The sequence below is a fragment of the Heloderma suspectum genome, chromosome 5 (assembly GCF_057233095.1).
Source record: "Heloderma suspectum isolate Gila_16-S chromosome 5, 16-S_ref, whole genome shotgun sequence".
NCBI classification, from domain to species: Eukaryota; Metazoa; Chordata; class Lepidosauria; order Squamata; family Helodermatidae; genus Heloderma; species Heloderma suspectum.
In genome coordinates, this window is record NC_139462.1 from 131,694,556 (window position 1) to 131,708,613 (window position 14,058).

At 44.7% G+C, this 14,058-nt stretch overlaps 1 protein-coding gene across 3 annotated transcripts in view; it reads right to left on the bottom strand.

The window, feature by feature from the left end:
• Window positions 1–9,257: 9,257 nt before the first annotated feature.
• The window catches only part of UBA6 (ubiquitin like modifier activating enzyme 6), a 93,650-nt gene continuing 88,849 nt past the window's right edge, over window positions 9,258–14,058 (bottom strand). For all 3 annotated transcript variants that reach the window (XM_084857501.1, XM_084857500.1, XM_084857502.1), the window contains 3 exons: window positions 13,970–14,057; window positions 13,585–13,679; window positions 9,258–12,615 (listed from right to left, as the gene is read on the bottom strand). In XM_084857501.1, coding sequence (XP_084713627.1) covers window positions 12,480–12,615; window positions 13,585–13,679; window positions 13,970–14,057 — 319 coding nt within the window. In that variant the 3' untranslated portion in view covers window positions 9,258–12,479. The remainder of the gene's footprint in view (window positions 12,616–13,584; window positions 13,680–13,969; window position 14,058) is intronic.

The window sequence follows — 14,058 nt, forward strand, 5'->3', positions numbered from 1 at the left end:
AATAAGTCCCTCCCTAGCAATGCCACCGGACAGGAGGGGGTACAGACAAATGCATGTTCTAGGTGTGTTTTCCCAACCTTGGTGAACAGGGGACGAGAGAGGGGCACTTGGGTTGCCCTTCCCTCGACCCCCATTATGGTGGTGAACCCACCACCTCCCGTTGGGGGCTCACTGAGGGGGAGGACGGACAGGGCGGCCCCTGTGTCCACAAGGGCTTTGTAGGAGCGGCCCCCAACCTTTATTTTGACCATGGGGTCCCGTCTTGCCTCAGAGACGGCTAAGAGGGGGCCGGGCCCCAGTCTGTCCTAATCTCTTTCCTGTTCATACAGAACTCTCTGCGCTCCTCCCGTATTTTCCCCTCTCTTTTTCTGCTTCAAAGCCTCACAGTCACGCTTCCAGTGCCCCATTTTCTTACAAAAGGCACATTGATCTTTCCCCAGGGGAGATCCTTTCCTTCCCCCTTTCCTCCCCTTCCTAGCTCCCTCTTTGTCAGGTTTAAGAAACGCAGCAAGGAGCTTGGCCTGCCTCTTGTCTTTGTCTTTTCCTTTTCCTTCTTCGTCTTCTCGCCTCTCATAAACCTTTTGAGCTACTTCAACTAAAACTCCTAGGTCAGCTGCCAACCCTCCTTCAACTTTTTGCAACTTCTTTCTGATGTCCTGGCAGCTATTTCCCACGAACTGAGTCGTGAGGATCCTTAAATTATTTGGATCATTCAAGTCAATGTCAGTATATTTAGCGAAGGCTTCCCTCAGCCTTTGGAGGAACACGGCAGGAGGTTCGTTTTTGTCTTGCTTTAGAGTCAGGCCTTTTTGCAAATTGGGGGCCCTTCTCGCGGCTTGCTTCATGCCTGCTAAAATGAGTCGAAAATAGTCAGCATGTAAGCGTCTATGTGCCGCTGTGGCCACCCCCCAATTGGGTCGCCCTGTGGGCAGAACCTCCGCCGTCTCCTCCTCAGTTGCCTGGGGATTTTCCTCCCTATACTTGGCTCGTGCCCCCGCAAGGATGGTTGGCTTTTGGCTGAGAAAACAGGTGTTCAATAGCATTTGTGTATCGTCCCATGTGGGGTTGTGAGTAAGCCTTACATTCTCCATCAGAGACAGGAGTGGCCCGGGATCCTCTTCAAAGGAGGGGTTAAATTGTTTCCAATTATACAAATCAGATGTTGTGAATGGGACATAAACAAACATCGTCCCTTGAGGATGTTGGGCGGTAGGGTCGGGGACTTCTCTGATGGGGAAGGTGAACTTCACCGGTGGTTGGGGGTCCTTTCGCAGGTTGTAGTTAGGTCCCCCTTTTGCCTCTCTCTGTAGGACCTCCAATCTTTCCTCTAGGGAATATAGACGATCTTGGAGAGTGTCCTGGCGTTCAACTAGAGGGGTGGGGTCCTCTGGCACTATTTCATGAGAGGGGTCCTTCTCGGGGGCATCTAACCGCTGGGCGGGCCCCTCAGGAGAGGGTGGTGGTTGCAACGAGCGCCCTGCGACGGCTGTCCCGTAGGGAGGAGGAAGCAGTAGGTCCTCCGGTGCCGTGGCCACGACCCTGGGTGGTCCTTCTTTTGGTGGTTTCCTTTTGACCACCATGGGAAGGGCAAGGGACATGCATTTAACAACCCACGGAGCAGGCCTGCTGCCAAGGGGCACACAAGTTGCCCACGAATCAATATAAGGGAACTGGTCCCAATCTCCCCTCTGTGCTACTATTGTTCACACATCAGATACCAAGGTTGGGTCAAAAGACCCCTCGGGTGGCCATTTGGGTTCTAATATTGGCCATTCCCGGGTGCAAAAAAAGACAAGACGATCCTTTGTCATCTTAGTTCCATAATCCTGCTTAAAATGTGACCAATTGCGCAAACAACACTCCAAGGGCGTATGGGACTTCTTCGCAGACTTAGATTGGGACCCGCCCATGACGGTGGGAATTTCAGTCAGCAATTCTTGCACTTCGCCCTCCTCTGACCTAGCCCGTCTCCGGGGTAAGGAAATGCAGATCGGGGCTCCCCACTCGCTTCGCCCGTAGGCGTCTCACACAATCACAAACACACCACCGTCCCGCGTTTATCCCCTAATGTAAGCTGTTTCACTTACCCCAAAAGCCTCTTCTGTCCCGCCCGCAGCTGCGTCCAGCTGCTTATTGATCCACTGCCGGTGCCTAAAAAGAGTGATCACGTCTCCCTCTTCCTCTGGCGTTGGTCCCCAGGCGCCTCCGCCGCCACCGTCGTGAGGAGAAGGCAGTGTAAAACAACCACCTGTGGCCACTTCTCATCCGCAGCCCCTCGGCTCAGCGCGAAGGGGACGCGCCCCGAAGCAGGATCCGAGTCACGGCACCAAATTGTTAGATAAAAAGTCCTTGCTTTCGGTTTAGAAGAAAAGAATGCCAGGCAGGCAGCAGTGGATCCAACACTATTTTATTGAACGTTTTGCAAAACGGGTGCAGAGCAGTCTGGACCCCGATACATGTGTGCAAAAGCCCTTTATATCATATCGCTTCTATTGTTCTTACCAGTAACCAATGAAACAGTTAGTACATCGGCTCACTAAGTTAATATCCAATAAACAGTCACTATCAGCTTACCAAGCTGTTAGTCATGAGCGCGTCAGTATGATTCCCTTTTTGCTCCGCCTATATTTTCCCGCCACTCGGGCTCTTACGTAACTTGAGACGCCAACGGTTATGGAGTCTCCTTTTTTTTCTAACAAGAAGAAACACAACCAAAGCCCCTCCATGTTTGATCTATGTTTCCCCTTTTCATGGTATGCTGAGAAAGTGTACGTGCGAAAGTGCAGGTACTATCAGAAATTTGCCTTTCCTGCCAGCAAACCGGCTGCTCTGTCCTGGGAGTTAACACAATGGAATGTTAATGGGGTCTGGCCAGAGGCAATTTCCTGATAGCACAGATGCAGTCTGCCAGCATTCTTCAAAGAACGGACTCCCTCTTTTTCCCAGCGACTTCAATCGCATCACTGAAGTTAGTGAGATAGGATTTGCCAACTGCTTAGAATGTAATCTAGGAGCAGCATTTTTTCTACTCTGAATCAGTTGCTTAGTATAAAGTGTGTGCCGCCCTTTGTTCAGGGCTGATTTCTCTTTGAGACTTCTGCCTTGCTTAAGCAATAAACACCTGTTTGATCCAGAGCTTACCCGTGTCTGGTTGATTTATTGGACCATCAGCTAGCCAACAAACCGAGGGGTCTTTTCCCCCTCTTTCCACACCCTCCAATTTCCTTTCCCACTAATAGGGTGGAGAATGTTGAGGTCATTTGCATGCAGCTCTGGTCAGAAGAGTGTTTTTGTGGGAAATTCCTCAGCAATTTCATCCCAACATCAGAAGTTGCCTTCCTAGGACTACTCCTCCCCTGCTGAGGCACAAGAACACTGAGGGTGCAGTGAGTGAAACAGGCTTGAGGTCTTTTCCCTTTCCTGTCCTGGAGGCAGAAAAAGAGTGGACTGAGAAGGCAGTTGCTCAGCTTGGCTTCCATGTCACTTCACCAACCATAATATAACATCCAGCAATACCTAGAGCCCACAGATGCCCAGTGCAGGTGTTCTAAGTAATTCCCTACAGGGCTCCAGGAGGCCTCTCTTCTGCCTTTTTGTTGTTGTTTTTAACCTCAGCACTGGCAGTATAGTTGCTCCTGGAACCTTTTAAGCTTCAGTAGTATTTCACACAGACAAAACAAACACATTGGAAAAAAGATAGCAACTCAGTCTTCCCTCGCCTGAGCAAACAGCTCCCCTCTTCCCCTAATGAAGTGCAGGGTTGGAGTGAGGCCCAGGATTCCCAGAGAAGCAGCCTTTCAGGTCATGCATATGCTGAAGAAAAGAGCACAAATCAGCAGCCTTAGGAACAGTTGCAAATTTCCAAAGCAAAAGGAGCTTCAAGAATGTTTTTGTCCACTTCAGATATATCGTTGGAGGATGACAAACTGTCAGGCCCACAAGTTCCTGAGGGGAACAGTTTGATTAAGGCTTTAGGGCTAAAACTATCTACTCTGAATGCAACTCTGATTTAATGCATATTGACATGTAATGGGAAGAGAGGAGGGCAGGGATGAAGGAAGGAGGAGCATACAGCCACAGTGCTTGTCTGAATGCAGCCATAATATCTGGTGGGGGTGGCAGAAGCTCTAGAGGACAGAAAACAGCCTGTTTCAAACAAATTCAGAAAGAAACAAGGGGATTTATCTCCGATGACATAAACATGATAATTTTGTCAGATTGTGTTCCTAAGTTTTATGCTTAATGGATCAACAATTACAGGGGTTAACCATAACCATTAAAAACAACATGTTTTTACTTTAGAAACTGGTTCCCTCTAGCAGCTTAAATTAAGTAGACCTTTATTAAGCATTTATTCCGTGGAAGCGGCTGTATTTCAAGATGCTGTAATTACCGTTTAGTAGAATTGACTGCTGAGCTCAAAACCTATGGTTATGTATTTGGCATTCAACTGAAAGTAAAGTGCCAATGGAAAAGGGAGAACCAAGATGAATGCATCTTTTTTTTTCATATATTGTAATTAATGCAATCATCAAAAAACCTGCTAGTTTAAACTACCAGAATCTAAGGCTATCTCACGTTGGTCCAAACTCCACAAAGCCAGGAAATTGGAAGCTAAGGCTGATGCCTTATCTAATGTGCCCCGTGATCAGTCAGGATGTTGTAGTGTCAAAAATTATGCTCGCTTACAACTTACCCTACATGCACCCACACTTTTCCTGCTTCTTTCAGTCCCAAATCCAGATTGGGAGGATGGAGTACCTGGGACCAGCAAAGACGCTCCACGTTGTCCCAGTCCTGTATTGCCTTATGAAGCGGTCCTAGACAAGCTGCCAGCAACTGGTGCCCTAGGCGAACCATGCAATTGCTGTTCCAACCCCCAAACCCCAAGGGCAGATCTAGGCTGAAGTTTTTGGTAAATTGGGAAACATTTTAACCCTAGTTTCCGTACAATGAAGAGGCAAGCCACCACCACCCCTCATCTTCAGAAGCGGAATTATCATTTATAATAAATTGTGCCCCCATTTTTTTTAACTAAACACTGTATCAGCACAGAAGTTCTGATAAAAACAACAAAAGAGACAAGCACAGCCATCCGCTCTGTGAAGGAACAGAAGTCTCATTCACAATTCCCAAGGGAGGTCCTGGAAAGAAAGGTCCTGGTTGCATCCTGGCAGTGACATGGCCAACAAGGCACCGCAGCCTCTAGGCTCAGCCTTCTGAGAGCAAAGGAACTGGCTGCTCTTGGGGAGCCTCTCACTCCCTGCCTCCAACTGGGAGCAGCAGCGGAGCAGGAAGAAACCCTGCATTGCCTGAGGGAGGACCAGGTCCCTAAGGCGGGTGGGCAGCCTGACTTAGCCCCACCATCCTCCATTGGCCCCTTGCTCACTTCCACAGCCACGGTCATACTCTCTCTGTAGGCATACAGAAATTGAAACAACAACATTGTTATTTTATTTGTATTTCTCCAATGTGTATTTTCCCCCTCAAATTTGGTGCCGCACTTAACTTGGCACCCTAGGCAACTGCCTAGTTCGCCTGAAAGCCAACTAAAGTGAAACAAGTAGGCAAGAGTTCTTCAGCATTGCTTTTCTGGAGCATTTCTAGTCAAGCACATAGATAAAGAAACAGAGAATATTAGTGCAGCTCTGTCTTGGGCCACAAACAACACTGATAGGAAAAGGAGGAAGAGGAATGGAGGCCATTCACCATTCGAATTAACAAGGATGAATGGATGCTAAGAAGTGCACCTTGGCTTTAGTCCTAGGAGGAGCAGAAAAAACAGTATACAGTGGAGGTGAGGTGATAAATGACTTCATATCAACATTTTTTTATTGCCTAGCCCCTCACTACCTTTGGTGTGAAATATGGATGGGGGAGCAATTCATTTGGTTTGCATTTTAATTTTAATGCGAACTTACCTAATTTCGTATTTTGAACCAGTATGCAAACCAAAATATCAGCAATCTTTTGAAATTCACACTTCTACAAATTTTGCAATAGAATTCTCAATCAACAGATGGTACAACATCTATTATGTTAGGAAAATGTGCATACAACAATGTATATCAGGGAAAATAACATTCAAAAGTGCATTATTTTAGGAAAACTGCTTCCCAAAAATGTGACTATTAGGCAAAAATGCACGTAGTACATGAAATGTACACAAAAATGCCTCCGGCTACCTAGCCAGTTCATGGCACAGGTGAGATTTGAACAAGGACCTTCACTATGCTACACCAGCGCTCTGTGAAATGATAGGACATTTCACTAGTTTTCTTCAATCCTCAGTTTTTACAACACATGAAGAACCACTTGTAAGGAAACCTTTATGACCCTGTGACAAAAGCTGTTCAGGGTCACCAAAGCCTTCCCTGGAGCCCATCCTGGGCTCATGATATTACAAAAGGCCAGCCAGATGACTCTGGGAAACTGCAGGTCTCCATGTCATACCTGACTCTGGAGCTGAGCTAGGAGGATTAGTGCTTCGCTTGCAACTGTTCACCTTTCCTTTGGCTGGTCCTTCGGGGTGAAGACTGGGCATCTGCATTTTGCTGATACCCTGTTTCACTTTTTCTCTGAAAACATCGCCTTGGCTTTTCAGTTTCCAAAGACTTACTTTTTAGTTTAAATTTTCAGACAAGAAACTATGTGAATAGTCTGGGAGCTGGACTATAATGCTGGAATATAAGAGTGCAATCCTAGTGGAAAGATGTTCTTTATTTCCAACACTTTAGATGGATGGATGGATGGATGCCTCCGAGACTGGAGCCTTCCACCCATCCAAGCCCTTGCTGGCAAGAGCCAAGTAAGGGAGATGGAATGGCAGTCATTTGAGGCTCCACTTCCATCTTAAATATCATTTTCAGCTAGACAGGCCTCTTAGCCCGTCTAGCTGATTTACCTTGCTGTGGGTGAGACAGGTGATGGAGGTTGTGGATGCAGTAGATCCAGATCTCCTCTCTCCTCTTTGCCTACTGTCAAGACCTCTTTCCTCCCTTCTCGACCATTCTGCGGCCACTCCGGAGTTTACCTGTGGGGAAGCTGCATTTTACTTTTACTCTGTTGTTTTTCTTTAATTTGGCTCCCCTGCAGTTCAGCTGCTATGTGCTCATCCCTTCGCTTTAAATTTGATACGATCACGTTGTTCCTAGGGGTGTGTCTTTCACTTGGCTGTGACCTCGGTAATCTAGGTAACTGCCTTTCCAACACATCAGAGTCCTAGAGCACTCTTTCAAGCCTTCAGAATAACCCTGCACTTCCTTTTCACCAGTGGGAGTAATTAGTCTCAGTGATTATGCACTTTCTCTGATGTCTGCATTAGTTCACATCTCTAAGGTTGTGTTAAATTGCTTCTCTGGTGTTGTGTAAAGTTGCTTCTCTGAAGCATAAGAGTTATATAGCATTAGCGATCTGGCAAGGTCTTGGGGTCATGGAAGCTTGTCATTGCGAGCAGGGAGAAGTGCCCAGGGAAGGAAAAAGGGGGCTATAACTCAGCAACAGTGTGCTAGAATGGGGCAAAATAGGGGAGGGCTGCTCTTGTAGGGAGCCTTCAGATGCTGCACTGGAGAATCAGGGATTTTGTCTTCTTCATTGAAAAGTGTGCACATTGAGGAAAAGCAGGGAGAACTAGAACTCCACAACAGTTTGCTGGAATGGGGCAAAACTGGGGTGGTGGGCTGTTCTCATAGGAGTGTCGTACTCCTGCTCTGCAAACATTACCTTCTCCTCACCCTAAAGGAGACCAAAGGGGGGGTGTTCATGAGTGCACTTCCATTTTGCTCAGACCTTTTCTTCTTCCCTGGAAAGCTGGGGTTGGTATTCTTCACTGTTCCTGAAGGCTGCATTGGAGATCAAGATTTCCTTCCCCCCACACAGCACAAATTCTCTTTTCTCAGCAGAGATGCTCAGGCAGATGTGCTTTCTGATTACTCTTCTTCCCAATATCTTTCAGGCAAGCAAGGCCACACTATGGTGTTGTGCGGCCTTTATTAAATTTAAGCAGGTGTGGGATCACTTCCTCTGGTATACGAGTGGGAAACCTGGCACTACAACCAGCTTCCAATAGCTGTGTGATGAACCCCTAATGCCCTTTGTCCTGTTTTTAAATAGACAGCAGATAATGAGCTATCAAATTACTCCGTGATGTTCCACTTGAATGGCAAGAAGAGGCGCGAGATCAATGAAAGAGAAGGGAAGATTCAGATACAGGGAGAAGGAGGGGGGAAAGGAAGCGGGTGAAAAAGGGAGTCATTGTGATCCTGCATTTAAAACCGAAGCAGAAAGCCCCGTTTTAAATGCAGGATTTTAGGCTGGTGTAGAGTTGCCAAGAGCTCCAGGAACCCCTGCAAATAGAGGTTCTTTATACTGCGTACTGCTCACAAGTACCCCATTTGATCACAACACACAAGGAGAAGCAATATAACACAGCACCCAAATAGCTTCCTTACAAGGAGGTCTGCAAAGAACTCGCAGCCCTCCTTGGAAAACGGGACCAAGACCCACTGAGGAAAAGAGCCTTTTGCCAAGCAGGAAGAAGGAGGGGTGCAGATAGGCAACTAGGGAAGTCACAACCAGATAGCAATAGACTCTAGTAGCTCAACCAACAGGGCATACAAGGTTGGGAAGGTGGATTTCAAGCAGTCATTTGGAATGCAGGAAATACCCCCATTCACATTCTCCACACCATGCATACTTTTATATACCTCTTTCATGTCCCCCCTTACACACCTTTTTTCTGAGCTGAAGAACCACAGGGCTCCTTCACACCGGGCTTTTATCCTGCGATTGAGATTGCTCCTTCACGGAAGTTTGTGGGCTCTTTACGTGACAGAGTGACCCTGCCATGACCATCCTGCACTAAATGCCCTTTGTTCTGTTTTTAAAGAGATCGCAGATAATGAGCTATCAAATTACCCCATTGTGTTCCGCTTCAGTTTCCTCGGTCAAAAGAGTTAAAGCGGCAAGAAGAGGAGTGAGATCAATGAAAGATAATGTAAGACTCAGGGCATTTCTACACCAGCCTAAAATCCTGCATTTAAAACGGGGCTTTCTGCTTCCGTTTTAAATGCAGGATCATGACGACTCCCTTTACACATGCTTCCTCCCCCACCCCCCATCTGAGTCTTCCATTCTCTTTCATTGATCTTGCTCCTCTTCTTGCTGCTTTGTAATAAAAGAATTTTCAGTGAACAGATCACACACTTCATATTGCAAAACACTCCACTCTGAACTATTGACAAAGCCATGCACATTTTGATGGTATGTTTTCAAATTATTTAATATGAAAAAGACAGAAAGCAGCTCTCATAACTGCTTAGGCTATACATCATATCGTGTACACAAATAAAAACCACTCCTTCAAAATGTCTTGAGTTCAGAGATAATGCAAACTGTGGAAGTATACAGAGTCCTTGTATATTTTTTTATTTTAAATGGAAAGCACTCTATTTGAGATCACCTATGTGAGCAGAGTAATCCTCAAGATAAGACTAAATGACTACACAACAGTAGGGAGATTTTTGGGCTGACTCTGCCCCCTGTTCTGTATGTGCCTATACAGTAAGGTCTGCAAGGAAGACTTGCTGGGAAAGAGTCTTCAGTTTCAAGCCCACTGATGTATGACATCAAATGCAGTTTTGCAAATGCAAAGACAGTCTTGTTGCTACTCTTGAATGCTGATTAGTAACTGTGAAGGGGAAAAAATGCTAGCATGATCACACCCAGATTGTAAAAAAAATAAAAATCATTACATCCCACTGGAAGTTCATGACAGCAATCCTTGTTTTATTACTACCCACCCTCTAAACCTTTTTGAGCTCGCTGTAGTTTGCTTTGTCCAAAACGATTTAAAACAAAGATACACACACCTCAGTCAAAAATACAATTTGATATATATATATATGCCAGCATGGCAACACACACATCTTCAGTGCCCCTCTACTTCCTACCATCATGGTATCTATCCCCCCTCATTGCCTTTTAAAAAAATGTTAAATTAACCAGCCAGTTATCAAAATAAATTCCATTAAACTATAACAAAGCATAACAAATTGTAAACTGAGTATTTAGGAAAATATAACACCATGTATGAAAAATTATTACATTTTAAGACTAACTCCCAAATATTGGAATAATTTTGATGTGGGTTGCAGCTCAGAGAATAAGTACATCTTTGGTGCTCAAGTGCCTACAGAAACAGGAAAATAGACAAGGTGTATGCCAGCAGAATCTGCATAATAAAACAAAGGTTAGGAAACATACTGATATAACCACCTCTCTCATGACAAAGTACTTTAGGAACACAGTTTGAACCCATGAGGCTTTTTAAACAGCTAAACAAGCTGGAAGTGGGCCTGACTTCTCTGGTAAAAGGTGCGTGCACAGGGGTGGGGGGTGGGACGGAATATAGTAAAGGCAATAGTTTACCTATCTAGGGCTACATACACAGGGAAGCAAAAATGGAGCAATGATGCTTCTGTAGCACACCACTGTCTCATACCAACTACTAAAGCCAAAATTATTTCTCCCCTCCCAGTATACTTTATATTGGACTACTTAAATTGAGATATCTATAAGCTATTTTGTAATTTGACTCACTGCAGCTTAAACATATTTGTACCAAGATGCTTTACAGAACTGCTTTACACGAAAAGGAAAAAGAACATGTTGTTTTAAAAGAAATGGCCAATATAAGAGGATATAACCCAACATAAAGCTGAGCACATTGTTTAAACATGCTGAGGTCCATGTATGATTATGGCCACAGTGGGCCAGTTCACACAATCACTGTGGGTCAAACAAGCGACGGTGACTTGTTTAAGCTGTGGCGTGTGCTGGGCACCATTTCCCTAATTACCTGCCCTGGCAGGGTGTAGATTTAGTAGGTTTCACAGACACTGACTTGGTTCACACAATCGCCATTGATTAAAGAAACGACGGTGACTTGTTTAAGCTCTGGTGTATGCCGGGCAGTAATTTCCCTAATTACCTGCCCCGGTGCATCCAAATCTGGGGGCATGGCTTGCTGGAAGGAGAAAACAACCCTCAAATAACCCATGGGCTGTTGTTGGAATATTTGAAGGTTGTTTCCCCATCCAACAAGCCATTCCCCCTGGGGTTGGATTACATGACAAGCTGTGCCCTGGCAGGTGATTAGGCAAATGGCGCCCGGCACACACCAGAGCTTAAACATGCCACCGTTGTTTCTTTAATCAATGGTGACTGTGTGAACCAGGTCAGTGTCTGTGAAACCTACTAAATCTACACCCTACCAGGGGCCTTATGTAAAACCAAACAGAGTGGCAGAGCAACAGCACTAATGGTAAACTTCAACATCTTGAGGTGTAAAACTGTGTTTCAATCTGGATCTGCCCTAATTATGTAAGAATGGGGCATGTATCCACTTCTAACAACAAAAGAGGGGCTGAACTCTCTTCTTACCTGAGGCTTACTTTCCCACAGTAGGGTGAAGGGTCTGCAGGGAGGGAAGTAGTGGGAGGAGTAGATGAACTCATCAGCCACATACTTCCTTTTGCTGTTAAAATGCAACCAAATCCACTTCTTTCTATGTGATTGGAGCAGATCAGGGTTTAAAAATACATGGTTCTGCCAGCCAAGTGTCTATTTTGGCCTCACGTAGGTGACATACTGTCAGCCAAATATCATAAATTTCAATGCTCCCTAAAGGAAGAATGTGGCAGTTGACATGTTTGAAGGAAAGATATGGCAGCTGACACATTTCAGCCAAAAGCTAGACACTTGTATTTTCAATTGAGACCAAGGTATTAATCAGAATCATCCAGCTTCTTTAAAGCAGTATGAAAAAGCAGCCATGGAAACATAAGTTCTTGGAAGAAAATGCTTACAACAGAATCTGTATTTCCTTCCCATTGTGGGGTTTCTGGTATAACAGAAAAGACAGTGTTTTCAGAAAAACCAAAGTCAACTTTATAGAGCTCAGCTTCCACTCACTGTGAATCCATTCTAAAGCAACATTTAATCTGCTTCAGAAGAGAACAAACACAAGGATATGTCATGTTATCGTAATGGTTCACCAGGATCAACCGATCTAGGGCTAAAAAGCAGAGGGAGAAGAACAGCAGACAAAGAAATCAGTTTGATGACGGTGTCACTGGCAGTTTCTCCAAATCTTGATTGCCGCCTTTTTTTTAATGCTCAGCTTCTGCAATACAGATTTTGTTTGGCATTCCCGTCTTCCCACAAAGCTTAACAAAAGTGTGTTTTCTTCAAAAAGAACCATACTTTCCAGCAAGCTTCAAGTTCTCCTTAGGTACAGACAGCTATGAAAATGCTAGACATAAATTACAAATCCAATTTGCTAGAGAGCTTCTTAGAACAGGTCACTGACTTCCACTGTTTCTGAATTAAGGCTTCACCAAGTATATAGTACCATTTTTTTAAAGGATGGTGCCACACTCCTTTCATGTGGTCCTGCTACTGGGAACAGTAAACCTGTATCAGTTATTTTCATGGGCGAAATAGTATCTAACAGGTGGTCCTGGCAAGTCTTCTTCACCATCTGTTTCTGGAGCAAATGATACCGTGAGGTCCACATATTTCTTATTTGCTGCTGGTTTCACAAGTTTTTGCATCCTACAAGACAGGATTCAAACATTAAGAAGCCACAAACACACCATAGAAGAACCAAGTTTCCCTGGAGGACCAGAAACAAATTCACGACACAATTTTTAAAGATGCACCAATGCTGGATCAGGCAAAGCCCTCCATGATAAGAAACTATATAACTAGATCCAATTTTGAAAGGTGCTAATTAATACAAAGATTTTAAAAAGCAGCAGTTCTCCAGTGGACATAGGATGGAATTCTTAATCCTTTAGGATTGCCTTCCCAATCTGGAAGAAGGCAGGGGCAAGCTTGCTCACTGGCTTCTCTGAGGAAGGACTATTTCCCAGACCATTCCTGCCTCATGACAGGGAAATGGGTCTGTGTTCCTAAGGGATTTCTTTTTGTTTTTATATGCTCTTATTACGAATTGTGGGAAGAACAGCTGTTTGGGGAGGGCACCATTAGCTAGTTAGGTTTCCAGTTCTCACTTTGTTCTGTGTTTTTTGTTTGTTAGTTGTGCATTCGAGTGCCTGGGCAAGCAATGTGACTGAGAAGGACATGGTGCTGTGATTCAGTGAGGGAGATACAGCAATGGGATTTGACTGGCAAGATGAGCTAAGAATGCCTAGGCAATTTCAGGCTATCCTTCCCTTCCAGTCCTTCTCTCATCAGGGGCTCTCATGTTGCTATGCCAGCAACACACTGGGTCTTAAGGTGCTGTTGTTGAGAATACCAAGTTGGTGAACAGAAAGACATCTGCCATCTAAGATCTGATCCTCAGTGAACAAGCTAATCTGGCATGCATCACAGAGGTCTCAGCAAAATCCTGTTATCTGTGACGCACTGCATATTGTAGTGTGCATACACACTGCATACCAACCCCAGCTTGAAAAAGAAATCTTCCATCGCAACTAGGGGTAAAACAGGACCTTTTAAATCAGAAATCTCAAAGTCCCACCTGGATTTTATCAGATTCACTACTTAGTTAATACTTACGTCAGCTTTAATCTTTTGACATGCCCTGGCATTACAGGAACATATAGCATTTTAACTCCCTGAACCACCATAGTTGGCTCAATTCCATATTTTTCCTGTAACACACAAATGCAAAAACACTTTAAACTGTACCACCCAGAAAGAGAAATCATTCGAAACTAAGGAGAAAGCTTGGTTCAGTGTGATCATTTTCCCTTGACATACACTTTGCAAGTATTCAGTATGCAGATGTTTTTTGAATAGGCTGTGCAACATGAATGTCAATTGACAGAATGGATTACAACTTGAAAAGCAGGAAATTTATACCACACTACAATTTGACAGAAGAAATAGAACAATGTGTTCCTTAAGTGTCTCTATTATATTTCTAATACAAATATCCTACTTTGACAGCGTTTATGAAGTCCAGGAGCGTGAAATCATCTTTCCCATAAATAGTCCATCTATCCCAGATTGTAAACGATATCCCATTTC